Genomic DNA, 26,930 nt, shown 5'->3' with positions numbered 1-26,930 from the left:
TGGCATTAAAGGGGGGGTTAGCATGGTCATGTGAATGGGGGTGGGTATAGTGCTGCTGGCATTAAAGGGGGGTTAGCATGGTCATGTGAATGGGGGTGGGTATAGTGCTGCTGGCATTAAAGGGGGGTTAGCATGGTCATGTGAATGGGGGTGGGTAAAGTGCTGCTGGCATCTCTATTCACATGCTATGGAATGCATGAGCCAGTGGATGGAGCTCTTCCATACTTCTGAGTGCTTGGGTTCTCCTCAATACACGAGTGAACAAATTAGTGAGTGGGACTGTCAGACTGGTTTCAGGCACCATTTTTCCCAAGTCCTTATGTGTTAGATGCTATGGCCAGAGGAGCAACCCTAGTAATGTTCACCTGCTTCGTATCTAATATTCCATGGTCACACTATCAATACCACTGGTCCTATACTCAGAATACTCATACATATTGAGATAGATGCAGAACGGAGGTCATTGTGATATTTTATATGACCAGTTTAGTATATTATCATACTGATGTTACTATATTGCTGCAGTATTGTCTAAAATAGCTTAATCTTGTCCTAACAATACGTTAATTATCAGGATTATTGTAATCTCTGATCACCTGAGATCCAGTCAACATGTGAAATAATCTGCCAGCATCAAATAGAGCTACAACAGTATTTAGATGCCTTGGCCAATTAGGATGATGTATGCAATAGATGTTTGTCTTGTTTATCAACAGGAAGAACTCATCATGCAAATATTTGGAATGTGCACAAACCTTGGTTTATGAGGACAACACACGTGTTTCTCTCTAAGATGATTCATTGCCTGGGGACAAGGGGTTGAAAATCCCCTGGAAACTCTTTTGCATCATAACATGGGTGCAGGAATATTGATTTTTATACAGTTAAAAAGTCTCTGTATGAAAATACTACAATTACATTCACCAAGGTGGTATGCTACTATAGCTGGGAGTGAATCAATTAATATTCTACAGTTGCCTTTCATTGCCTATATATATAAAAAACTCCATTCAGCAATGTTACAAAGGCCTACAACAAAACTTGACAATTAAATAATATCTAAGCATATTTATAGCCTAACATGCAAAGATGCAAAGATGAATGCAAAGATGAATACATTGAATGGAGACTACATTTAAGACATTCTATTGAAAGGTAATCTCACCATTTTGTAAACTACTTGCTGTCACTCACTGGATATGCGTTTTCTTTATTTGCTATGTAATGCATATGCTAAATTCATTTGCAGATTGCACAGGTAAAAATGTAAGTGGTTTACTGATCCCATCACCAATCCATAGTTTAGATTTCGCCAACATTATAGCCTACGTCTGCAATCCTGAATTCCGCATGACTCCACGCCCTGTTTTCCGGGGACCCACATAGAATTCCAGCCCTTCCACGCTGCTATTACGTTCCGTTCGCGAGCAGAAGCTGGCTGCGGTGTCGTTTTCTCCGATCAGTCGGACCTTGATCAATCTTTTCAACTGTCCTTGTTCTCGGGTTTTACGCATTTGATTGCAATTGGAATAGCTTGGATTCGTGTGTGACCGTCGATTCCACCATTTTTTCGACCGAATTGGCTCTGAAGCAATGGATTGACTTCAGTTTTCCTTCAACCCCTCCACCAAGTTGAGAAAACAGTCTAACCGGCGGTCTCACAAGCCAGCTACATGTTTCATCCGGACAGTTTCAAAAGTAGCTGGTACCGGATGTTTTTAAACATTTCGTAGGTGAAACATTGAAGTTCTACGTTTGTCTCGGAAGTGTATGGAAATAGGTGGCAGAGGATTTTAAACACGGATTTCTCCGGGGTTCTTGAAGCCTGCAAACATTTATTTTTGAAAAGTGATGGCGGAGCGGGGAGCAAGGTTGCTCCTCTCTCTCCTCTGTCTCACCTTTCTTTACCCGGCGACCACCGTGTCAAGACATGCTGAAAAAGGTAAGCGTTACATTAGCTAATCAATTGGCTACTTTTAATAATTTGTTGGTATTACAATGTAACGTGTTTCTGTATCGCGTGTACAACAACAGCTCGGGCTACTAGGTCCTGCACTACTAGCAGCCGACATGGAGCATTGACTTGTAGCTTCTAGACATCTGCAGGCTACGCAAGCTAATTAGTCAGCTGAATCAGTCATCTAGGAGCCAATGTTTTTGAACCATTTGATTGTTAGGAGTACTTTTCAGACCACAACACGAACATACAGGTGGTAAATCAAATGAAATGCGGTTGTTTTCGAGACATTTCAAGTGTTTATTGTATTTATTTGTTTTACCTTTTTAGCTATTATGTCTGGATTTCCCACGTCACGTTTGTTTCTACGGTCATAATTGACCGACTTATTTATTATGCACTGATTTAAAAACTCGGGTCAATACATGTATGGAAATATGTCTGTTTATATTTGTCTTGTCTCAAATCGACATTTCTTTGCATTGCATTAGCACAGGTTCAGGTTGCTCTCTCTCTCCCTCTCTCTCTCCTCAAAACCATTACAGTCACGTAATTAATTGCAACGGATGGCAAGAACCCGGCTCTATAACCACAAATTAATGACTCTCATTTGGGTTTACTGTCAAGCAATAAGCTAGCATCATCAGTCCGCCAGACAGCTCATTACCTGGGCGTCAATACACGTTTGTCTGATGGATAGAAAGTACACTATTTATACCCACCCTTGTTTTGTTACTTGGCTACAGTGGAGTAGCGACTGCAATAAGACATTTTAATTCAGTCTCGTGAAGACTACATATGTTTGTGGTGACTTCAACTTCAGTAGTTTGTTTGGGTGATTTTCATTGTCATACTGAATGCTGATGAAATAATCAACATAGGTAACATCTTGACCCCGTGTTTCCTGCTTTATAATAGGGAATCTGATAGCCAATACATTCCAAGGAGTATGAGCGACTGGGACACATTGAATAGTTATAATGAATATTAAACAAACGGCACATGTTGGAGTGCACACAGCAGATGGTTGCCTTTATCACTTGCTTGGTATTAGCAAATTCACACACCTGATAGCCCTGTGAGAGATGCGGCGATGTATTTATTTTCAAGCCCTCTGCCGTCTATGTTGAAGACTGGAAAATAATAAACAGTTGAGCAATACAACAGTCAGTATGACATTTTTCCCACAAATCCAGTAAAATGTGAAGTTTTTTTTTTTTAGGGGGGGGGGGGTGCAGGCTAGCTCTCTTTTTTAAAGGTTCGCCTCCATTAAAATAATGCATGTGAGGTGAACAGTCTTAGTGGAGAGACGGGCCTCTGCTGGCTGTTGTGCTCTCTTGTGTGAGGAGGCTGATGTAAGAGGCTCTCCTGCATGAAAAGCACTCTGCAGCGGTGAAGGGGAGTGGGGGAAAAACATAGGCTTTGCTGGAGATCAGTACAAAAGGGAGAGATGGGGGTAGGGTGGAACTGGCCTGACTGTCTGGAAAGTAATAAAACCAGGAGATTAAGGGGTGCAGGGAGTATCCTTTGGGAGCTCTGATTGATTCCAGGGAATTGGACTGAGACCTACACACAGGGAGAGAGTATCAAATTACTAATTGTGAGGTCCCCCTTTCTGAAAATATCTGTTTATTCGAAACACATTTCTCTGAGGTCTCATGTCTTTTGCGAGTAGGTCCGCAGAACTCGTCTTTATAAAAGTTGTGGATTTGCAGTGCTAGCTCAAAGGAGATTTAATGTTTCTTCATTCCGTTCCAGCTGCCTCTGGGAAAGGGCATACTCGTTGCTTTTTGTTTTGTCCTACTAAAGAATTCAATCTTCACCCACACATAGGAGTAGAGTTCCTCAACATGGCTGCTATCCTATGCCCCGCCCCATAGTGGTTTAAAGTTCCTAAAGTTTGTCTTTGTAAACAGCTCCTTTAATCTGCCGTCAGAGGAGTGTAAAATCCATTTAAATTCCATTTTATCTCCATAATCCTGCTGGGAGGGAATTGTGTGCTAATTGTCTCCCTGTGGACAATGCAAATAACTTGGTGAAATGTGTAAACATTTGGCAACCCCCCTTCTGCTCCCACAAACCACTCTCCAGGGTTGTATCCCCTCTCAGACCACCTCGGCTGCAGGCCTGCAGCAGAGACTTAAAAACAACATCCATTTTCTGTGACGCTCCTAGGACTCTTCTGAGGGCTAAACCACTAAGAACCACATTTTCTCCATTTATTTTGCCAGTGTTCATGGGAGTTTAAAAGTATGTGAATTTTAATATTTCATTGTCTTTATGTGAACTAGGATTTAATGGATGCAACACTTGGTACTATTTATTTTATTTTTTATATATTTTGTTCCCTTAGTATAAAGGCAATGCCTGTGCATGCTACACTACATTAATGATTCATTTCAAATAAAGGTTTAAATAGAAAACCTGCTGGTAAATGGAAATGGACTTTGGCTGTTCAAATGACCCTTGAGATGATCGGATGAGGCCTTCCCTCCAACTCCTACTGTTGTGTCACACTGGCATCGATTTCAAAAGAGACCTTCCTCACCTGCTGTCTTTCCTATATATCATCTTGTCACACTGGCATCGGTTTCAATAGAGACCTTCCTCACTTGCTGTTTTTCATATGTACAGTTGAAGTCGAAAGTTTACATACACCTTAGCCAAATACATTTACACTCAGGTTTTCACAATTCCTGACATTTTAAACCTAGTAAAAATTCCCTGTCTTAGGTCAGGTAGGATCACCACTTTATTTTAAGAAAGTACATGTCAGAATAATAGTATAGTGATTTATTTCAGCTTTTATTTATTTCATCACATTCCCAGTGGGTCAGAAGTTTACATACACTCAATTAGTATTTGGTAGCATTGCCTTTAAATTGTTTAACTTGGGTCAAACGTTTTGGGTAGCCTTCCACAAGCTTCCCACAATAAGTTGGATGAATTTTGGCCCATTCCTTGTGACAGAGCTGGTGTAACTGAGTCAGGTTTGTAGGCCTCCTTGCTCACACACGCTTTTTCAGTTCTGCCCCCAAATTTTTTATGGGATTGAGGTCAGGGCTTTGTGATGTCCACTCCAATACCTTGACTTTGTCCTAAAGCCATTTTGCCACAACTTTGTAAGTGTCCATTTGGAACACCCATTTGCGACCAAGCTTTAACTTCCAAGACTGATGTCTTGAGATGTTGCTTCAATATATCCACACAATTTCCTACCTCATGATGCCATCTATTTTGTGAAGTGCACCAGTCCCTCCTGTAGCAAAGCACCCCACAACATGATGCTGCCACCCCCGTGTTTCACGGTTAGGATGGTGTTCTTCGACTTGCAAGCCTCCCCCTTTTCCTACAAACATAACGATGGTCATTATGACCAAAGAGTTGTATTTTTGTTTCATCAAACCAGAGGACATTTCTCCAAAAGGTATGATCTTTGTCCCCACGTGAAGTTGCAAAACGTAGTCTGGATTTATGGCGGTTTTGGAGCAGTGGCTTCTTCCTTGCTGAACGGCCTTTCAGGTTTTGTCGATATAGGACTTGTTTAACTGTGGATATAGATACTTTTGTACCCGTTTCCTCCAGCATCTTCACAAGGTCCTTTGCTGCTGTTCTGGGATTGTTTTGCACTCTTCGCACCAAAGTATGTTCATCTCTAGGAGACAGAACGCGTCTCCTTCCTGAGTGGTATGACGGCTGCGTGGTCCCATGGTGTTTATACTTGCGTACTATTGTTTGTACAGATGAATGTGGTAGCTTGAGGTGTTTGGAAATTTCTCCCAAGGATGAACCAGACTTGTGGAGGACAACAATTTTTATTCTGAGGTCTTGGCTGATGTCTTTTGATTTTCCCATGATGTCAACCAAAGAGGCACTGTGTTTGAAGGTAGGCCTTGAAATACATCCACAGGGACACCTCCAATTGACTCAAATTATATCAATTAGCCTATCAGAAGCCTCTAAAGCCATGACATAATTTTCTGAAATTTTCCAAGCTGTTTAAAGGCACAGTCAACTTAGTGTATGTCAACTTCTAACCCACTGGAATTGTGATTTAAGTGAAATAATCTGTCTGTAAACAATTGTTGGAACAATTACTTGTCATGCACAAAGTAGATGTCTAAACCGACTTGCCAAAACTATAGTTTCTTAACAAGACATTTGTGGAGAGGTTGAAAAACAAGTTTTAATGACTCCAACCTAAATGTATGTAAACTTCCGAGTTCAACTGTATCATCTTGTCATACTAGCATCAATTTCAATAGAGACCTTCCTCACCTGCTGTCTGTCCTATATTTCACGCAGTTTATGGATAATTTTTTTGTGGGCTATAATTGCTCATAAAGTCCCAATGACCTCTTTCCACTGAGAATCGGATAATTGCACGCTTTGGCAAGTGTTTGATTCATCTGGTTGGCTAATGACACCCTCCCTCATTAGAAGATACTGATAATGTCCTGTGGCCAGGGGGGTTGGGGGGGGGGGCGCCGCTCAGTCTCCTCTTGAGTGGAGTTGGGAATGGAAAGATCAGTAGATGGATTCAAATACTCTATGACTGTGCACTAGCTGTGCTAATTGCTACATTAGCAATGCAGTGAACTTTTTTGCAGTGATCATTTTCAGTATGTTGTTGTCAACATAACCTTCTGGCGAAATGCCATCCAGGGGTTATTGTGGTAATTTACGATAACTACTGCAGCAGTATTTGTAATTGTCAGAAAGCTAGAAAGATCAATATGCCTTGAAAATGGCATTTAATCTGCAATGGTATCTTTTTTTGAAGGCAGGGTAAATATATAACCACCAGCTGGGCCTGCCTGCTTTGCTTTCAAGTGGCTTCTGTATTAATCCAAATAGACTATTACCCCTTTTTTGCTAACTGCCTAATGTGCAAATTAGATGTTGTAAACAAAACCTAAATTGAATCTTGATTGTGATAATTGCATTCTGATTGGATGACATTACACACAACCAACTGTCAGATTGGATGCTTATCATAGTTCACTGATTGCTATGCTTTTGTCACTATGTTGATTGTTTCCTCCATCAACAAAATGAATAAATAGTTGGGGGCATCCGTGGTTGCACCATGTATTTCCTCCCGATTTAATTCACTGTGGGACATGCCAGCAAAGGCTCAGATTCATCGATGGGTTATTCCTAGAAACACAACAGCCATTCATTACCCAGCACAGCCCACAGGCCAGTCCACTCCCTCTTGGTACTGGGTGTATTTGTAAACAATGGTTGCATATAAGCAAGATTTACAATAATAGAAGATCATTTTTGCCAGCAGTCATTGTTCTGTGTGAATGACATTTGTGTGTATGCTTTGAAAGCTACCCCACAGTGTAGCCAGCGTTGCTATAGAAATGTGAACAGACTGCAGACATGGCAGAGCCCTCCCCTCATCAACACCGCCACAGAGAAAGTACATGCAGTGGAACCTACATTGTTCGATCACTTCAGTCGCCTTGCTCTTGAACGCCTGCGGACTGTACTGATGTAACCTAGTAGGGTTCAGCGATATCCAGATGTTCATACCTTTTCTGTGCCATACCGGGGTATACGGTATTACCGTATACCCCGGTATGTGTATATAGAAGCGTAAAACAAGTTAGGCAACAGGGATCTTGATCCAGGAGGGGATTGAATGTCTCTGCTGTAACCAAGAAGCTTGATCTTGACGCTATTGAAAATCATTCCGTCGGTATTTCGAAATACCCTGGTAAACAGTATATCCCCCAAGCATGGAACCTAGTAGGCCTGCTCCATGGAACCTCGTAGGCCTGCTCCATGGAACCTCGTAGGCCTGCTCCATGGAACCTCGTAGGCCTGCTCCATGGAACCTCGTAGGCCTGCTCCATGGAACCTCGTAGGCCTGCTCCATGGAACCTCGTAGGCCTGCTCCATGGAACCTCGTAGGCCTGCTCCATGGAACCTCGTAGGCCTGCTCCATGGAACCTCGTAGGCCTGCTCCATGGAACCTCGTAGGCCTGCTCCATGGAACCTATGGAACCTCGTAGGCCTGCTCCATGGAACCTCGTAGGCCTGCTCCATGGAACCTCGTAGGCCTGCTCCATGGAACCTCGTAGGCCTGCTCCATGGAACCTCGTAGGCCTGCTCCATGGAACCTAGGCGCTCAGACAACAATTTTGTCTGTCCGCATTGACCTCCCTCTTCCAAGAGAGCCAAACTACAAAATCAACCCCCTTCAGAAGGCATTGTTTCTACTCTGAATGTTCCGTGTTACTCAACAAAGTGCTTGTCATCTCTTTTGATTAGGGTGATGAGCAGTGAGGCCTGCCGGTGGGTTGGAGACAGAGGGAGAATGCTGTTGTGTGTGGAGAGAAGCCAGACTTCTCCCTGCTCCCAGGCCCAGACCAGATCATTGACATGGCTTTGCTGTACCCCTGCTGAGATGAAAGGGTTTCTCTTCCTGAGCGGTGGTCTCGTTCTACCGTGGCACAGCACACAGTGAAACATGGCCAGTGCATCGTTCTCCATCATCCACTGCCAGCGTGGTGCCAACTTATTCCCTTCTTTCCAAGGCCTGTTGTTCCTCCGATTCTGGTTGGCCTTTCAAAATCCTTCAAAGGCTTTTGGAGCAAGCTATCGCTTTTAGCTCCAAATGCTAACTTTAGCCCTAATTACTCCAGGGCAAGCTAGCTAGAACATTATGTGCCTCTGTGTTGCTATTGTAGCTAATGGTCTCTGAGAGGACATGACATGTCTGTGTTGTTATCAGTTACTGTGCATTAAGGTTCAGCGTAGCCTGGCTTAAAAGGTACCATTCTCTCTAGTGGCTGTAATTGTGGATCTTTCTATGGCTTTTGGATCAGAGGTATGTGGGGTTGTGTCAGTGGCTGGCTATTGAAAACACAGGCTTTAAGGGTGAAATTGAAATGCTTATGGATTGTATTGGTGCAGTGTCTGATGGATACAGGAGAGAACTCAGTCCACCTGCTCTGCTTTCAGAAGGGCATGCATTAGCACCATAGTAAATATCTAGTGAAGTTATTGGAATAACAAGCATTAGCCTTTGTAGCCCATTCATTCACATTCTGTAATCTAGGTGTGATGCAAGACTGTAGCCACAGTCGTGATGGATGCTGTCATTTCATTCATTGTTTATAAAGATACAAGGGGAGCCATGCATCCCAATGACCCATTTGGTAAACAAAGCACACTCGACAACAGCAAGATGACTGCAGGAAATGGCGGTTATGCACATTAAAATGAGATACCAGCAGTGGCCACAGTTAGCAACAATATTTTATTTTTGGTCCCTCTACTCTGTGTTCATGCCTAACTTCATAAGCTTTGTGGGCTGTTCCAAAGGCATCTTTCTGCAAACTCTGCAGGACTGCGAGGACAGTTTCCCCCAAATTTCCTCAAACTTTTGGGTTCTGCCCGAGCTCCTGTCGTGGTGTCCCCTGCCAACGGTGGCAGCTGCAGAGGATTATGACACATGCAAGCTGTGCTAGTCAACGAGGCTCGGCCTAACGAGAAACTAGGCCCTGTTTTACACACAGCCCATTTAGAGCCCTCTTCCACAATGAGGAAAACAGGGATTGTTCATGGAGTTCTACTCTGCAAGTGCAGGAGGAGGCCTGGAAATATGACCTTGAAGTTTCAAAGATCTATTCTCTTTAGAAGATGAACAATAAACTCCAGAGTCCATCTTTTTGTTGAGTCGTGGTTCCAAAAACATGGTGAGGTGTGATGCTGCTTTGTTCTGGATGCTTTTAAAGCATATGTTCGGTTCTCTCTCTACACAAACATCTCTCTTCTGAAGGGCAACCGTAGGCCTTCTTGATGGTTACAATTCAGTTATGTTCTCCATTTTACAGTGAAAGGAACACCGGAGGAAGATTAAGGGTTAACACGAAATGACAAATGTCTCCCTGGCAATTGTTTCATTACTTGAACACTTATCAATTGTAACTCTGGAGAACTTTTAATACCTTTTTTTTAAGGTTGTAAATATCATTCTTGGCATCAAGCCTTACATACATTAAGGATGACTGTGATATTCTCCTGGAAACTATGATTGATAACCTTCATTTGATTCCACTATACCTTCTGGAGTTTTCCACCCACAGCACGCACACGTGAATTTATCCTCCACTGTTTGTTGGATGTCATCCAGGTTATGAAGAATTAGCCTGAATGGTTTTGGGAAGTGAGATCATAAAATGTACATGCATCAAAATGAATTAATCACTAATAATGAGACCACTTGAACACAATCAAGCTTGCTCCTCCATTGATGTTTTATTGGCATGGGTTTTCTCCAATTTGGCCCAGCTTGTCAGAATTATTTTAATGGGTTTGCTGGCTTCTCTGTGTCTAAACAATACAAGGGCAGCCCCACAGTGACCTAGTTCGCTGACTAAATGAACTCTTATTGTTTTCTCTGAAACCTCCGTCTTCGTCTCTGCTCTTGATACACCAGTCATACCCAGTGGTGCTCGGTTTAACATAGTGTGAATGACTGAAATCCACCCCACACTCTCTGTACCCCCCCCCCACACATCATTCAAAGGAGCACTTCTTACGCTGGAGGGGTGTGGGGGCAGTCAGTCACAGAGGGAGGATTGGGAGGGCTGCTAAAATAAACCCCCTGTCATCGTCTTGTGCCCAGCCTATGGCTTTTGGCAGCTTCAGATATGAAGAGGTGTGTGGTGGTTGTGGGTATGTGTATGCGTGCCACCCGTTCTCCGATGAACAGCTGTTTTTTATCAGAGAGTTGCATGGCATTAAAAAAACGATTAGTTTACCTGGTCTAGCAGAAGGGTGGGCATAGAAATTAGTTTAGCTTTTGACACACAGCCATCAGCAGAGATTTATCTGGTATAGTTCCCTAGAAGACTGTCAACTAACAGAATAGCTCCGTTAGAAAGGAGGGAAAGGCAAGCTTTGATTCTAACACTTTGATTCTACCAGTTTTTTTTTAAATTTTTTAATAGGAGAAGCCTCTTTTAGGCAGAGACAAAATTGTAGATTTGCAGGCAGCTGTGAATGTCAAATGAGAGAGATTGGTAGTTGTGTGGTTTTTGCATGTTGCTTTCAAACTGTTCTTAAAGAGCTACGTGTGTGTGTGTGTGTGTGTGTGTGTGTGTGCCGATAAATAGTTTACGAGAGCCACAGACATGGAACTTTGAGCCTCAACGTAGCGACTTGTCAAACGCGGATGTGGACCCCACTCCAGAGGCTAGAAACTCTTGACTCTCTCAGATAAACTACCGGAGAGAATTCCTCTTGCTTTCATGTCTAATTATAGTCTTTTAAATTGTTAATGAGTCTCTGGGATTTTGGCGAGCAGGTCCCGAACCATTCCTTTTGAAGTAGCAATGGTTTCCTTCAGAAGTTTATTTTATTGTTTTACAAGTAAAGTGGTTAAGTCTTTGTAGTACAATTTCATCTCAACCGCCACCCATTTAGTCTCAAGTGGGTGTAGAACTATTTTAACTTTTGCAAGAAAGTATGTAGGTGCCAGTAATGTCAACTGCCTTGGCAGTGTAGTTCTAAGTATTATTTTGAACTAAAGTTCATCTGCACCCTAAGGACTCCCAGAACACACTACATCAGTTATAGAGGTGGAGTTCTAGACCAGTGGTTCCCAACCTTTTCTGTTCCGGGGACCAACAAATCACTGTCAAGCTCTTGAGGACCACCATTCGTGCAGTCTGTTATTTTTTAAAACTTCTTAGGGCTGAGATCCCGTTAACAGGGTCGATATGACAACAGCCAGTGAAAGTGCAGGGCGCCAAATTCAAAACAGCAAATCTCATAATTAAAATTCCTCAAACATACAAGTATTTTATACCATTTAAAGGTAATCTTGTTGTTAATCCCACCAGTGTCTGATCTCAAATAGGCTTTACAGTGTAAGCACCACAAAGGAATATGTTAGGTCAGAGCCAAGTCACAGAAAAACAGCCATTTTTCCAGCCAAAGAGTGGAGTCACAAAAATCAGAAATAGAGATCAAATTAATCACAAACTTTTGATGTTCTTCATCAGATGACACTCATAGGACTTCATGTTACACAATACATGTATGTTTTGTTCGATAAAGTTCATATTTATATAAAAAAAATCTCAGTATACATTGGCACGTTATGTTCAGTAGTTCCAAAAATATCTGGTAATTTTGCAGAGTCACATCAATTTACAGAAATACTCATTATAAATGTTGATGATAATACAAGTGTTATACATGGAAATATAGATGAACTTCTCCTTAATGCAACTGCTGTGTCAGATTTCAAAGACGCTTTACGGAAAAAGCAAACCATGCAATAATCTGAGTACGGCGCTCAGAGACCCAACAAGCCAAATATATATCCGCCATATTGTGCAGTCAACAGAATTCAGAAATAACATGATAAATATTCACTTACCTTTGATGATGATCATCGGAATGCACTCCCAGGAATCCCAGTTCCACAATTTAATGTTTGATTTGTTTGATAATGTCCATCATTTATGGCCAAATACCTACTTTTGTTAGGGCATTTGGTAAATAAATCCGAACTCACGAAGCGCGTTCACTAGTTGCAGACAATGTCAAAAAGTTCCGTTACAGTCCAGAAACAAGTCAAACGATGTATAGAATCAATCTTTCGGATGTTTTTAACATCAATAATGTTCCAACCGGAGAATTCCTTTGTCTTCAGAAAAGCAAAGAAACGGGAGCTACCTCTCATGTGAATGCGCGTGACCAGCTCATGGCTGCTGGCAGACCTCTGACTCATTCCTCTCTCATTCAGCCCCCCTTCACAGGAGAAGCATCAAACAAGTTTCTAAAGACGGTTGACATCTAGTGGAAGCCTTAGTGGGATATTGGTCATCTTGCACTTCCTATCTTCAATAGGGGCTGCGTTGAAATTCGACCAACCTCAGATTTCCCACTTCCTGTTTGGATTTTTTTCTTGGGTTTTTGCCTGGCATATGAGTTCTGTTATACGCAGACATCATTCAAACAGTTTTATAAACTTCACTATTTTCTATCCAAATGTACTAATAATATGCATATATTAGCAACTGGGACTGAGGAGCAGGCAGTTTGCCCTGGCACCTTATTCATCCAAGCTACTCAATACTGCCCTCAGCCATAAGAAGTTTTAACGTTATCTTGGCGGTCAAATTTAGTTAATTTTAGCAATGAATGTAAGAAATTATTCATAAACATTTTACATTGTGAGAAGCAATGTTAAATTGCTTATAATACTCCCAGCTGTTATTTTTAGTAGAGAAGGAAAAATGTAAAACAAATTAATTTACCCTCGCGGACCACTGACGGTCAGGTTGGGAAGCACTGGTCTTAAAGAGTTGCTTTTGGTTATGTGACTTGTTGAGTTACAGATGCTGATGCAGCCAAATCCAGTGTCTACGTTGTCAGCTTTGGTACACTGTCCCTTTTAAATCTGCATCACGTCTCCCTGATCCTCCCAGATTTTGTTGTGATTTAATTTGCTACCATGGTGATCCTGCAACTCCTCCTGGTTGTTTATTTTAACTTGTGTTTCTGTGGGTAAATGCGGACAAGGATGGATGTTGTCTCCTGGAGCTCCCCTTGGGCACGTGGCACCACTGGCTGCAGTGACCTTTCACTAGCCTGTTTCTCTTCAATGTTGAGCTCAGCTAAAACTAACAAATGGTGGCAGAAATGGCCAAATGACAGTCTGAATGTATTTAATGCGCTGTTATGATGTAAAAGAATTGCTCGTCTTTAGTGACTCTTGCCTGGGCCCAATGTCATTAAGCTGAATAGATCTGTCTGAACACCACTCACGGCAGGTTATTTAGCTTTTTAGTTCCTCTTTAGAAATGGTCAGTTGCACCTCTTTATTATAGAAATGGTTGATTTCGAGCTTTGCTATGTGAATGAGCTGATGATAATGGAACGCGATTGGGCTGGGTAACTCAAGACATTAACTTGTGCATAAAATGTACAGCTTTGGCTGAGGTGCTGACTCTGTGTATTGCCGTAATAGAAAACGAGTTCTTAATAGATTATGGAGACGAGTCTCTACTGACTCTTGTATACAGTGAGAGGCCCCCTCGGGGACAGGAATGTTGAGGTTTTCAAAGGCATTTTCTTTGAGGTGGCCTCGAGCCTGCGTGAAAATACTCCACTTCCCAGGGGGTCATGCACCGGAGCTCAAGGAGTGATGGGATAGTGAAGACCGCCACCCTAGTTGTCTGAATGCGGACCAGTCTCCTTTCTCAAAGGCCTGTACTATTCTAGTCTGAGAAGTCTGAATATTTTCCATTTTCATGAAAGCCATACAGATATACCAATACACCGACATGAACTCAACAGCACTGATTTCACAGTTGGAAAAAATATGTATATCTCTGTTTCCTCTATCTAAATACAGATGTGACCTTCCTCTGCTATTTAAAGGGAGGAGGAGGAGAGCGAACAGGGAGGAGGGAAGGCCTGCAGAGGTGAGGTTGTTTCAGAGTGATGGAAATCAGCTGCATCGGCTCCCTCCGACTCCCTCAATGTTAATTTTTTTTTAAACCTTTATTTAACTAGGTAAGTCGGTTAAGAACAAGTTCTTATTTACAATGACGCCCTACCGGGGAAGAGTGGGTTAACTGACTTGTTCGGGGGCAGAATGACAGATTTTTACCTTGTCAGCTCTGGGATTCGATCCAGCAACCTTTCGGTTTTTGGCCCAACGCTCACTAGGCTACCTGCCGCCCCTTAAGCCTGACTTCTGACCCCAGCCTCTTCCCCCATCCACATGACAGTTCAGTTAGTGACAGGAGGCAGCACAGTTACACAATGGAGACGGAGAGACTCAGCAGGAGCACCTGCAGAATGGCTGAGGCATTCCAACACTGACTGGGACCTGAGAGACAGATGTCATAAGACCACGGGGACAGGTTTGGATTGGAGGAGGGGTGGAAGTTTGGGGTAATGGGGGGCAGTTGGAGGATCAGGCCAGCTCTTACCATGCAACCATAAGGTGTCCTATCATGAAGGTTGGAGGAAGAGCATTAGTGCCACACGCTGGTAATTACCTTTACGAGAGCTCCCGAGGCAAAGCCTGCATCGTTAATATATTCATGCAGTCCGTAAATGAGTGGTCAAACATTTTATTATTTGTCGACTCTACTTTTGTTATTTTCAAAGCAGGGCTTTGTGAGATTCATGAAGTAGGCCACTGTTGGCAGACTATCAGAGATGTCCTGTGAAGGAGACTATTCCTTATGATCATGGAAGGACAAGGCGGTCGTACCAGACTCACACTGACTGGTGACTGTGTGCCAATTCCCTCATGCCTTTCTCAAATCACTTTCATTTGACCACTGAATCACATTGAACTGTGTTTGATGGCCCTGGCTTGTTCAGGTTTGTACTAAACCACAGATGGATTATTGGATGGATGGAAGCTAAATAGTTTCTGCTTTAGGGCTGCTTTCATACTCCATTTACTAGAGTGGTCTAAATTAGTCCTGAGTGTGTAAGCATGTCGATCAACCTTCCAGGACACCTGCTGTACATATGTTTGCAAGTTACACACCTCAGTTAATGATTCTTAGAGTATTTCCTCCAGTCTGTTACTTTGGTAAAAGGCTTGAAGTTTGATCTTTCTTAATGAAAATTCTCTTGGAATTATAAACAGCTTGTGCAAGTGTCCGTCATTTTTGCTGCTTCCTAAACACACTTATTAGCATATTCAGAGTTTAACAATGCAAGAGTTCAATATGTCCAAAGTGTCCTCTTCATAATCCCAGCCTATTCTGCCTTTTTCATTTCCTCTTACAATAATCCCACACTGGGTTACAATGGTTAGAGGTTTTATTAGCTAGCGGGGTGCTATTTATTATAGAAGAGTCTTGAGTCTTAATGAGGAAGCTCTGTAGGAACTCCTTAGCCTGTTCAGCCTTAAATCAATGGACCCAATCTCTACTCCTGTACTCCCCTAAGCCTGCTCCCACACCCCAACGGTGCCACTGCATTCCCAGCCTGGCGGGGCAGTGTCTGTAGGCCAGGGCTATGTCACGCACCCCTGTCATCCCCCAACCACCACAGAGGGGTGGGTCACAGGTTCAAGTGCTCCCCGTGAGGTAACGCCTGGGATGCCTAGCGCCTGTACTCCGGCCCACACGCTGGCTAGCGTGGTAATTAATTTCTAATGAGAAAAGAATTGCCTGGCTGCCTCTCTCCTCTCTCTCCTCTCCCCTCACACTCATTCACACGCTTTCTCTCTGAAGTCTGTGGGAGAAAAAGGGAAAATAACAACCTTTCCTCTCCTAGCTCATCCCTGGTGAAGGGTCTGAGGGGAAGCCATCCTCTCCTAGGTCATCCCTGGTGAAGGGTCTGAGGGGAGGCGATCCTCTCCTAGCTCATCCCTGGTGAAGGGTCTGAGGGGAGGCGATCCTCTCCTAGCTCATCCCTGGTGAAGGGTCTGAGGGGAAGCCATCCTCTCCTAGGTCATCCCTGGTGAAGGGTCTGAGGGGAAGCCATCCTCTCCTAGCTCATCCCTGGTGAAGGGTCTGAGGGGAAGCCATCCTCTCCTAGCTCATCCCTGGTGAAGGGTCTGAGGGGAAGCCATCCTCTCCTAGCTCATCCCTGGTGAAGGGTCTGAGGGGAAGCCATCCTCTCCTAGCTCATCCCTGGTGAAGGGTCTGAGGGGAAGCTATCCTCTCCTAGCTCATCCCTGGTGAAGGGTCTGAGGTGAAGCTATCCTCTCCTAGCTCATCCCTGGTGAAGGGTCTGAGGGGAAGCCATCCTCTCCTAGCTCATCCCTGGTGAAGGGTCTGAGGGGAAGCCATCCTCTCCTAGCTCATCCCTGGTGAAGGGTCTGAGGGGAAGCAATCCTCTCCTAGCTCATCCCTGGTGAAGGGTCTGAGGGGAAGCTATCCTCTCCTAGCTCATCCCTGGTGAAGGGTCTGAGGGGAAGCTATCCTCTCCTAGCTCATCCCTGGTGAAGGGTCTGAGGGGAAGCTATCCTCTCCTAGCTCATCCCTGGTGAAGGGTCTGAGGGGAAGCCATCCTCTCCTAGGTCATCCCTGGTGAAGGGTCTGAGGGGAAGCCATCCTCTCCTAGCTCATCCCTGGTGAAGGGTCTGAGGGGAAGCCATCCTCTCCTAGCTCATCCCTGGTGAAGGGTCTGAGGGGAAGCCATCCTCTCCTAGCTCATCCCTGGTGAAGGGTCTGAGGGGAAGCCATCCTCTCCTAGCTCATCCCTGGTGAAGGGTCTGAGGGGAGGCAATCCTCTCCTAGCTCATCCCTGGTGAAGGGTCTGAGGGGAAGCTATCCTCTCCTAGCTCATCCCTGGTGAAGGGTCTGAGGGGAAGCTATCCTCTCCTAGCTCATCCCTGGTGAAGGGTATGAGGGGAAGCTATCCTCTCCTAGCTCATCCCTGGTGAAGGGTATGAGGGGAAGCTATCCTCTCCTAGCTCATCCCTGGTGAAGGGTATGAGGGGAAGCGATCCTCTCCTAGCTCATCCCTGGTGAAGGGTCTGAGGGGAAGCTATTCTCTCCAAGCTAGTCTCAGGGTGGCTGTGGAGAAATCTTACACCTCATAAGTTGTATGGAGGACCCTGTGAGAGGGGGATGGAAAGGTCTACAGGGTAAGGTTTTACTCTGTTTGAAAGTATGTGACTGTCTTTTTTTTGTTGGGTTTTTCAATTCTGTCCAAGCTCCACCAAGCATCCATTCACATTTATAACTCACATCATTAGCATCATTCAAACAGCGATTCATTTTTACCAGACAAAGGGGGGGAAAGGATTATTCAATGTTACTTAATTAAAGCTGGTGTGTTTTGTGGTTTTTGGTCAGCGTCACGGAGGTCTGTATTGATACAAATCCCTGAAGGAAACAATCCTGTCAAATGCAGAAAGCCTTTAGGTGGCCAGGTCCTCACATCTCCCCCTACTGAGTCAATAGTAGCCAGGTCCTCACATCTCCCCCTACTGAGTCAATAGTAGCCAGGGCCTCACATCTCCACCTACTGAGTCAATAGTAGCCAGGGCCTCACATCTCCCCCTACTGAGTCAATAGTAGCCAGGGCCTCACATCTCCCCCTACTGAGTCAATAGTAGCCAGGGCCTCACATCTCCCCCTACTGAGTCAATAGTAGCCAGGGCCTCACATCTCCCCCTACTGAGTCAATAGTAGCCAGGGCCTCACATCTCCCCCTACTGAGTCAATAGTAGCCAGGGCCTCACATCTCCACCTACTGAGTCAATAGTAGCCAGGGCCTCACATCTCCCCCTACTGAGTCAATAGTAGCCAGGGCCTCACATCTCCCCCTACTGAGTCAATAGTAGCCAGGGCCTCACATCTCCCCCTACTGAGTCAATAGTAGCCAGGGCCTCACATCTCCCCCTACTGAGTCAATAGTAGCCAGGGCCTCACATCTCCCCCTACTGAGTCAATAGTAGCCAGGGCCTCACATCTCCCCTACTGAGTCAATAGTAGCCAGGGCCTCACATCTCCCCCTACTGAGTCAATAGTAGCCAGGGCCTCACATCTCCCCCTACTGAGTCAATAGTAGCCAGGGCCTCACATCTCCCCCTACTGAGTCAATAGTAGCCAGGGCCTCACATCTCCCCCTACTGAGTCAATAGTAGCCAGGGCCTCACATCTCCACCTACTGAGTCAATAGTAGCCAGGGCCTCACATCTCCCCCTACTGAGTCAATAGTAGCCAGGGCCTCACATCTCCCCCTACTGAGTCAATAGTAGCCAGGGCCTCACATCTCCCCCTACTGAGTCAATAGTAGCCAGGGCCTCACATCTCCCCCTACTGAGTCAATAGTAGCCAGGGCCTCACATCTCCCCCTACTGAGTCAATAGTAGCCAGGTCCTCACATCTCCCCCTACTGAGTCAATAGTAGCCAGGGCCTCACATCTCCCCCTACTGAGTCAATAGTAGCCAGGTCCTCACATCTCCCCTACTGAGTCAATAGTAGCCAGGTCCTCACATCTCCCCCTACTGAGTCAATAGTAGCCAGGGCCTCACATCTCCCCCTACTGAGTCAATAGTAGCCAGGGCCTCACATCTCCCCCTACTGAGTCAATAGTAGCCAGGGCCTCACATCTCCCCCTACTGAGTCAATAGTAGCCAGGGCCTCACATCTCCCCTACTGAGTCAATAGTAGCCAGGGCCTCACATCTCCCCCTACTGAGTCAATAGTAGCCAGGGCCTCACATCTCCCCTACTGAGTCAATAGTAGCCAGGGCCTCACATCTCCCCCTACTGAGTCAATAGTAGCCAGGGCCTCACGTCTCCCCCTACTGAGTCAATAGTAGCCAGGGCCTCACATCTCCCCCTACTGAGTCAATAGTAGCCAGGGCCTCACATCTCCCCCTACTGAGTCAATAGTAGCCAGGGCCTCACATCTCCCCCTACTGAGTCAATAGTAGCCAGGGCCTCACATCTCCCCCTACTGAGTCAATAGTAGCCAGGGCCTCACATCTCCCCCTACTGAGTCAATAGTAGCCAGGGCCTCACATCTCCCCCTACTGAGTCAATAGTAGCCAGGGCCTCACATCTCCCCCTACTGAGTCAATAGTAGCCAGGGCCTCACATCTCCCCCTACTGAGTCAATAGTAGCCAGGGCCTCACATCTCCCCCTACTGAGTCAATAGTAGCCAGGGCCTCACATCTCCCCCTACTGAGTCAATAGTAGCCAGGGCCTCACATCTCCCCCTACTGAGTCAATAGTAGCCAGGGCCTCACATCTCCCCCTACTGAGTCAATAGTAGCCAGGGCCTCACATCTCCCCCTACTGAGTCAATAGTAGCCAGGGCCTCACATCTCCCCCTACTGAGTCAATAGTAGCCAGGGCCTCACATCTCCCCCTACTGAGTCAATAGTAGCCAGGGCCTCACATCTCCCCCTACTGAGTCAATAGTAGCCAGGGCCTCACATCTCCCCCTACTGAGTCAATAGTAGCCAGGGCCTCACATCTCCCCCTACTGAGTCAATAGTAGCCAGGGCCTCACATCTCCCCCTACTGAGTCAATAGTAGCCAGGGCCTCACATCTCCCCCTACTGAGTCAATAGTAGCCAGGGCCTCACATCTCCCCCTACTGAGTCAATAGTAGCCAGGGCCTCACATCTCCCCCTACTGAGTCAATAGTAGCCAGGGCCTCACATCTCCCCCTACTGAGTCAATAGTAGCCAGGGCCTCACATCTCCCCCTACTGAGTCAATAGTAGCCAGGGCCTCACATCTCCCCCTACTGAGTCAATAGTAGCCAGGGCCTCACATCTCCCCCTACTGAGTCAATAGTAGCCAGGGCCTCACATCTCCCCCTACTGAGTCAATAGTAGCCAGGGCCTCACATCTCCCCCTACTGAGTCAATAGTAGCCAGGGCCTACATCTCCCCCTACTGAGTCAATAGTAGCCAGGGCCTCACATCTCCCCCTACTGAGTCAATAGTAGCCAGGGCCTCACGTCTCCCCCTACTGAGTCAATAGTAGCCAGGGCCTCACATCTCCCCCTACTGAGTCAATAGTAGCCAGGGCCTCACATCTCCCCCTACTGAGTCAATAGTAGCCAGGGCCTCACATCTCCCCCTACTGAGTCAATAGTAGCCAGGGCCTCACATCTCCCCCTACTGAGTCAATAGTAGCCAGGGCCTCACATCTCCCCCTACTGAGTCAATAGTAGCCAGGGCCTCACATCTCCCCCTACTGAGTCAATAGTAGCCAGGGCCTCACATCTCCCCCTACTGAGTCAATAGTAGCCAGGGCCTCACATCTCCCCCTACTGAGTCAATAGTAGCCAGGGCCTCACATCTCCCCCTACTGAGTCAATAGTAGCCAGGGCCTCACATCTCCCCCTACTGAGTCAATAGTAGCCAGGGCCTCACATCTCCCCCTACTGAGTCAATAGTAGCCAGGGCCTCACATCTCCCCCTACTGAGTCAATAGTAGCCAGGGCCTCACATCTCCCCCTACTGAGTCAATAGTAGCCAGGGCCTCACATCTCCCCCTACTGAGTCAATAGTAGCCAGGGCCTCACATCTCCCCCTACTGAGTCAATAGTAGCCAGGGCCTCACATCTCCCCCTACTGAGTCAATAGTAGCCAGGGCCTCGCATCTCCCCCTACTGAGTCAATAGTAGCCAGGGCCTCGCGTCTCCCCCTACTGAGTCAATAGTAGCCAGGGCCTCGCGTCTCCCCCTACTGAGTCAATAGTAGCCAGGGCCTCACGTCTCCCCCTACTGAGTCAATAGTAGCCAGGGCCTCACGTCTCCCCTACTGAGTCAATAGTAGCCAGGGCCTCACGTCTCCCCCTACTGAGTCAATAGTAGCCAGGGCCTCGCGTCTCCCCCTACTGAGTCAATAGTAGCCAGGGCCTCGCGTCTCCCCCTACTGAGTCAATAGTAGCCAGGGCCTCGCGTCTCCCCCTACTGAGTCAATAGTAGCCAGGGCCTCGCGTCTCCCCCTACTGAGTCAATAGTAGCCAGGGCCTCGCGTCTCCCCCTACTGAGTCAATAGTAGCCAGGGCCTCGCGTCTCCCCCTACTGAGTCAATAGTAGCCAGGGCCTCGCGTCTCCCCCTACTGAGTCAATAGTAGCCAGGGCCTCGCGTCTCCCCCTACTGAGTCAATAGTAGCCAGGGCCTCACGTCTCCCCCTACTGAGTCAATAGTAGCCAGGGCCTCCCCCTACTGAGTCAATAGTCTCCCCCTACTGAGTCAATAGTAGCCAGGGCCTCGCGTCTCCCCCTACTGAGTCAATAGTAGCCAGGGCCTCGCGTCTCCCCCTACTGAGTCAATAGTAGCCCGGGCCTCACGTCTCCCCCTACGGAGTCAATAGTAGCCCGCCTATTTATCCACTGTAAATGAGTTTAGCTCTTGTCATAATAAAGGCAGGAAATGAACTGTTCTCGCACAGGAGAAATGAACTGTACTCGCACAAGTGAATGCAGGATGCTCATTGTGCTTCTAATTGACTGAACTGGGAGAAGGTAAGGTCAAAATAGAACACTGCTCAAGGTAAGAAAAACAAAGGGTGCACTTAATAAGACAAAGTTTATTACATTTTAAAAGAGCAAAGTTTTTTTGGAGGTAGTAATTATAGTCTACTGACCAAAGTTTTACATGTGCACCTAGAGTACTATAAAAATGAGGAAGGCCATGCTTTTGATTCAAACACAACGCATATAAAAACATCACGTCACCTGAGTTCAGGTATGAACTGTGTGGGGCCGACTTCATTCATCAGGACCAGCCGGTTTGCCTTGGCTAACCGCACCGCTGGCTGACTTCCCTCAGGTATTTTAGACTCCCTGTGGTAGGTGGTTACCTCAAATGTCACTGCTGAAGCATTTTCGAGCTTGAGTTTTAGTTTGAGGTTGTTTTTTGACTACATCTTGATCCGATTGAAATGTTTGGGATTTACTTTTTAAAAGCCAGGCATCATTGTAGGTTACTTTAACCTCCTAATGCTTTTGCTAGCAGTCAATGCTAACTAGCTAAATGCTAACTCCTGGAACAATTTGGAAATTGTGATTCTATTTGCATCCTGAGGTGATGGATCAGAGGATATCTGGCACACATATGGGCTAAGTCTAATTGATATTTAGCCCAGCCCAGCTTAAACTAGCAGTAAGCAGATTTCTATTGAGGATTTTCCAGATTAAGTCCAGGAGTTCAATCTCTCCTGCTTTTGTCTATTCTCTCTTTGTCCCAAATGCCCCCTTAACCTGGGATTTACTAGCATATGAAGAGGAAATGAGGAAAGATAAAACTCTAAATTCAAGGCAAAGCCCCTCTCAAAGGAAATGTACTCTGCATCGTCTGTCACTTCAGGCACACGTCCTGTTTTCCATCAATTGATCTTGTATCCCGTAGCAGCTCCATATTCCTTCAAAGTGGAGCTTCATCAACATCTGTAAGTGAATTACTCAAGGTAAACCCATCCTAATGGAATCGCAGGGTCTAGCCATGCATTTCTCCCCATTAGGTTTTTCTGCCTTAATAATGGTGGAAATGAGATTATGACTGCCTTCCAATTACCTGTTTGGGTGGATGGAGGGGAAGTAGAGGCGGATTGGGGGGGGAAGTGGATGGAATTGGGGGGGGGGAAGTGGAGGCGGATTGGGGGGGGATGGAGGGGATTGGGGGAAGTGGAGGCATTGGGGGGGGGGGAGTGGAGGCGGATTGGGGGGGGGGAAGTGGAGGCGGATTGGGGGGGAAGTGGGGCGGATTGGGGGGGAAGTGGAGGGATTGGGGGAGTGGAGGCGGATTGGGGGGGGGGAAGTGGAGGCGGATGGGGGGGGGAGTGGAGGGGATGGGGGGGGGTGGAGGCGGATGGGGGGGAGTGGAAGTGGAGGCGGATGGGATGGGGGGAGATTGGAGGCAGATGGGGGTGGATGGGCCATCTTGTATTTTGTGTCTCGGGTTTTCTCTAGCGATACACCTCAAACCTGGAGGCAATGTTCAACCAAAAATGCTGCTGTGTCTGTTTACGTCTTCGAATCGTCCCAGTAGAATCCCAGGCAGGCACTTCATTTAAGAGTAGTTAAGTGATTTAGCATCTGTTTTTATAGGGCCCTTGTGAGCCACAACATCTCTGTCCACCCCTGTGGCGTCAGGGATCCTATTTGAATTTCAATCTGGCCCAGATAATTGTTGCATTGTGTATTTATATGAACAGGTTGGGGGCTAGGAGCTGGTGTGTGTGTGTGTGTGGAATATTCAGCGTGACCAATGGGCAGCTCATTTGAGTCTTGTTGGTGTGTTCTCAGGGGGCACATGGCTTTATCTACTGCCCACAGGGCGAAACCAGCCTCCATTCTTCACATCCCCATTCCTACCCCCTCCCCCCAACTATCCATAGAACACAGTCAGCACAATCAATAACAACCTCGCCCCCCTACTCCCCCGTACCTCCTCTTCTGTCCTGGCACCCCCTAGTTTCCTGGTTTCCATTTATCAAGAGTGTGTTTGATGTTGCTTCATCACTCTGTTCACCAACCCCTCAGTTTGAATAATTGTATTAAAATATCTACGGTGGCAATATTTTTTGCCCCACCTCAAGTGTCTGGGAATCCAAAGGGCTTTTTCCAAAGCACTGAAGAACCAGCCATATGTTGTAGGTATCTATGCCGAGATGTATTATTTATTATTTCATTATGATGTTGCTTAGTCATGGTTCATTGACTTCCCCAGTTGTCCCCACTGAATGAAATTCTAATGTTCTATATTTCATATCCATTTCCATTGACTTTATGGGTTCTCAGTGGTTTGTCCTTTATCACGTCGATCCTGTGAAAAGCAGGTCCCAACCTACGGATGGTAGAAAAGGAGGAATTCACACTGGAAACAAAACCTCCACTGTTTTCATACAATGATTGTGTTTATTATCGCCCACATTTGTTGGAACATGATTTGAAACTCTAGCTGGTAATGAACATGTCGGCTGCGACAATGTTGAAGGACGACTTTATGATGACCTCTATTACAGACCAGAGGTAACTGTCAGAGGATTGTGTTTGAGTTTGTAGAATGCTGTGGATCATGCTTTGGTGAAATTATTTTATGGAGGCTGTTTAAAAATCTAACTTGGGCATCTGCCTTCTTGTGAGATGCTACACCTCTTATCTGGTTTGTATAAAACAGATGCCACCTGATAAACTGTCACCTGAAACTACTCCGAGCACCAAGTCTGTCGCAACGTGATTAAGATTTATACTAGAAATAACATGGCAGACAGAGGGGGGAGGGGAGAGAACCCTCTTTGACTATTACTCACACGCTACCACCTTGAAAGCCACATTAGATCTCTTTCCCCATACAGTACACAACCATTAATAATGGATACAGCCGTCTCTGTCCACCCCTCCCCCACCACAGCCCTTCAAGGCGTCCCCCCCATACCTACCCTTCCCCCCCATACCTACCCTCCCCCCTGCATTTCAGCTGTGAGTGTCCTCGCCAGCAGACATGGCAGGTGTTTCTACATTACACAGACAGGGCCACACAGCCTGTAGCTCAGACAGCAGTGAGCACCAATGTCTGCCTGGGAATACAATTAAATGCGTGCTTCACATTTTAGTTTTCTGGGCTTGTCCTGCTTTTACTTACTAATGGATGAGGTGCATTGAGTGTCGACTGCACTCATCACAGGCCCAGTCAGTTTGCTTCCCCAAAGGAGATGACTGGGGGCTCCCGAGTGGTGCAGCCGTCTAAGGCACCACTGCATCTCAGTGCTGGAGGCGTCACTACATACCCTGGTTTGTATTCCATTGTTAATTGTTCTTAACTGACTTGCCTAGTAAAATAAAAAGCTGAGTATGTGTACAGTACATTTATGTAAATGTTTGCGTTTTCAACAGGGTCTCATGGTCTCAGTAATGATATTCAATCATTATGACATGTCAGCACTGCAGATATCATTTATGCATGTTTTAGAAGACACTGGGCTCTACACATGTCTCTGGGAGGGATTTACTTGTCTGTGTGGACTGATCTTTAGTCTTCTCCATATTTATTTTAATAAAAAATAAAAAAAATGTTTTGAATTTTACCCCTTTTTTTTCTCTCCCCAATTTCATGGTACCCAATTGTTTTAGTAACTACTAGTCTTGTCTCATCGCTGTAACTTCTGTATGGGCTCGTGAGAGACGAAGGTTGAAAGTCATGCGTCCTACGATACTCAACCCAACCAAGCTACACTGCTTCTTAAAACAGCGCGCATCCAACCCGGAAGCCAGCCATACTAATGTGTCGGAGGAAACACTGTGTACCTGGCAACCTTGGTTAGCGCGCACTGCCCCCGGACCGCCACAGGAGTCGCTGGTGTGCAATGAGACAAGGACATCCCTAACAAGCCCTCCCTAACCCGGACGGCGCTAGGCCAATAGGACGCCCCACGGATCTCCCGGTCGCGGCCGGTTACGACAGAGCCTGGGCGCGAACCCAGAGTCTGATGGCACAGCTGGTGCTGCAGTACAGCGCCCTTACCCACTTCGCCACCCGGGAGGCCCTAGTCTTCTCCATATTGACATGGTACTGATGGTCCGCTTCCTGTCTGGAGATGGAAGCCATCTTATTGGTTGTTTTGCCAGTTTATCTTAAATGAAAAGGAGTTTACGCGCACAATTTATTAGACTGAGCTTTTGGTCATCAGATCTTCATTTTAGTCATTTAGCAGACACTCTTATCCAGAGCGACTTGCTGGAGCAATTATGGTTAAGTGCCTTGCTCAAGGGCACATGGACAGATTTTTCACCTAATCAGCTCGGTTACGGGCCCAACCTCTTAACCGCTACCTGCCGCCCTTCACCAGAACATTTGCCAGTTTATCACCACATTAGTTATGTAATTGAAAGCAATGCTTCTGGACATCAGAGCAACCTTGAAGGTATTGATTTTGAGTCAGAAAAGGATGTTTATAATCGGTAAGATTTTCAAACCCTTGCAGAGAGCATATCCAACTGACAATCTCTTAAAGAAGAATATGAGCTATTGTAACCAAGACTTAGAGCTGATGTTGGAGCACAACTAACGAAATTACAGTTTACTAAAATGCAAGTTTAATCCAGCATTAACTCATGTATAGAATGTATTATACAAGAGACAAAGAGACAGAGAGGACAGAGAGGACAATTAAGAATCTATGGGTTGAAAGTCAACAGTAACTCCCAGTGACATGATGCGGTCATGTTTACAATACCCACGCAGGCCATGGATAGGGGATACACTTCCAGAAGGGTTATATTGCTCTGTTTAACTATATTTTCCGGGATGTGTGATCCTCAATGGAGTCTTAACTGTTATATAATTTCTAACGGTAATGCTGTGAGGTGGTGGGATGACACCTCTTGTTGACATGTCCTCCACAGAGAGGAAGTGGCTACTACTTTACATCAGGGCTCGCTCCCTATAGGCTTAAGTAGAATCCTCTGTCGAAAAGGTGACACAGCCACACAACTGTTTTTAAGAGGTCCACTCCCAAGATTATGCTTCTGGATCTTTTGC

The 26,930-nt window shown here is 45.9% G+C and overlaps 1 protein-coding gene across 1 annotated transcript in view; it reads left to right on the top strand.

Annotated features, from left to right (window-relative positions):
* The first annotated feature begins 1,398 nt into the window (after window positions 1-1,398).
* neo1a (neogenin 1a) overlaps window positions 1,399-26,930 on the top strand; it is a 237,197-nt gene continuing 211,665 nt past the window's right edge. Inside the window, 1 exon segment of the mRNA XM_064988713.1 lies at window positions 1,399-1,942. Within this exon segment, the coding sequence (XP_064844785.1) occupies window positions 1,852-1,942 (91 nt within the window). The 5' untranslated portion in view covers window positions 1,399-1,851.

This window comes from Oncorhynchus masou, chromosome 2 (genome assembly GCF_036934945.1).
Source record: "Oncorhynchus masou masou isolate Uvic2021 chromosome 2, UVic_Omas_1.1, whole genome shotgun sequence".
NCBI lineage: Eukaryota > Metazoa > Chordata > Actinopteri > Salmoniformes > Salmonidae > Oncorhynchus > Oncorhynchus masou.
This window is presented reverse-complemented; position numbering and strand designations above follow the sequence as displayed.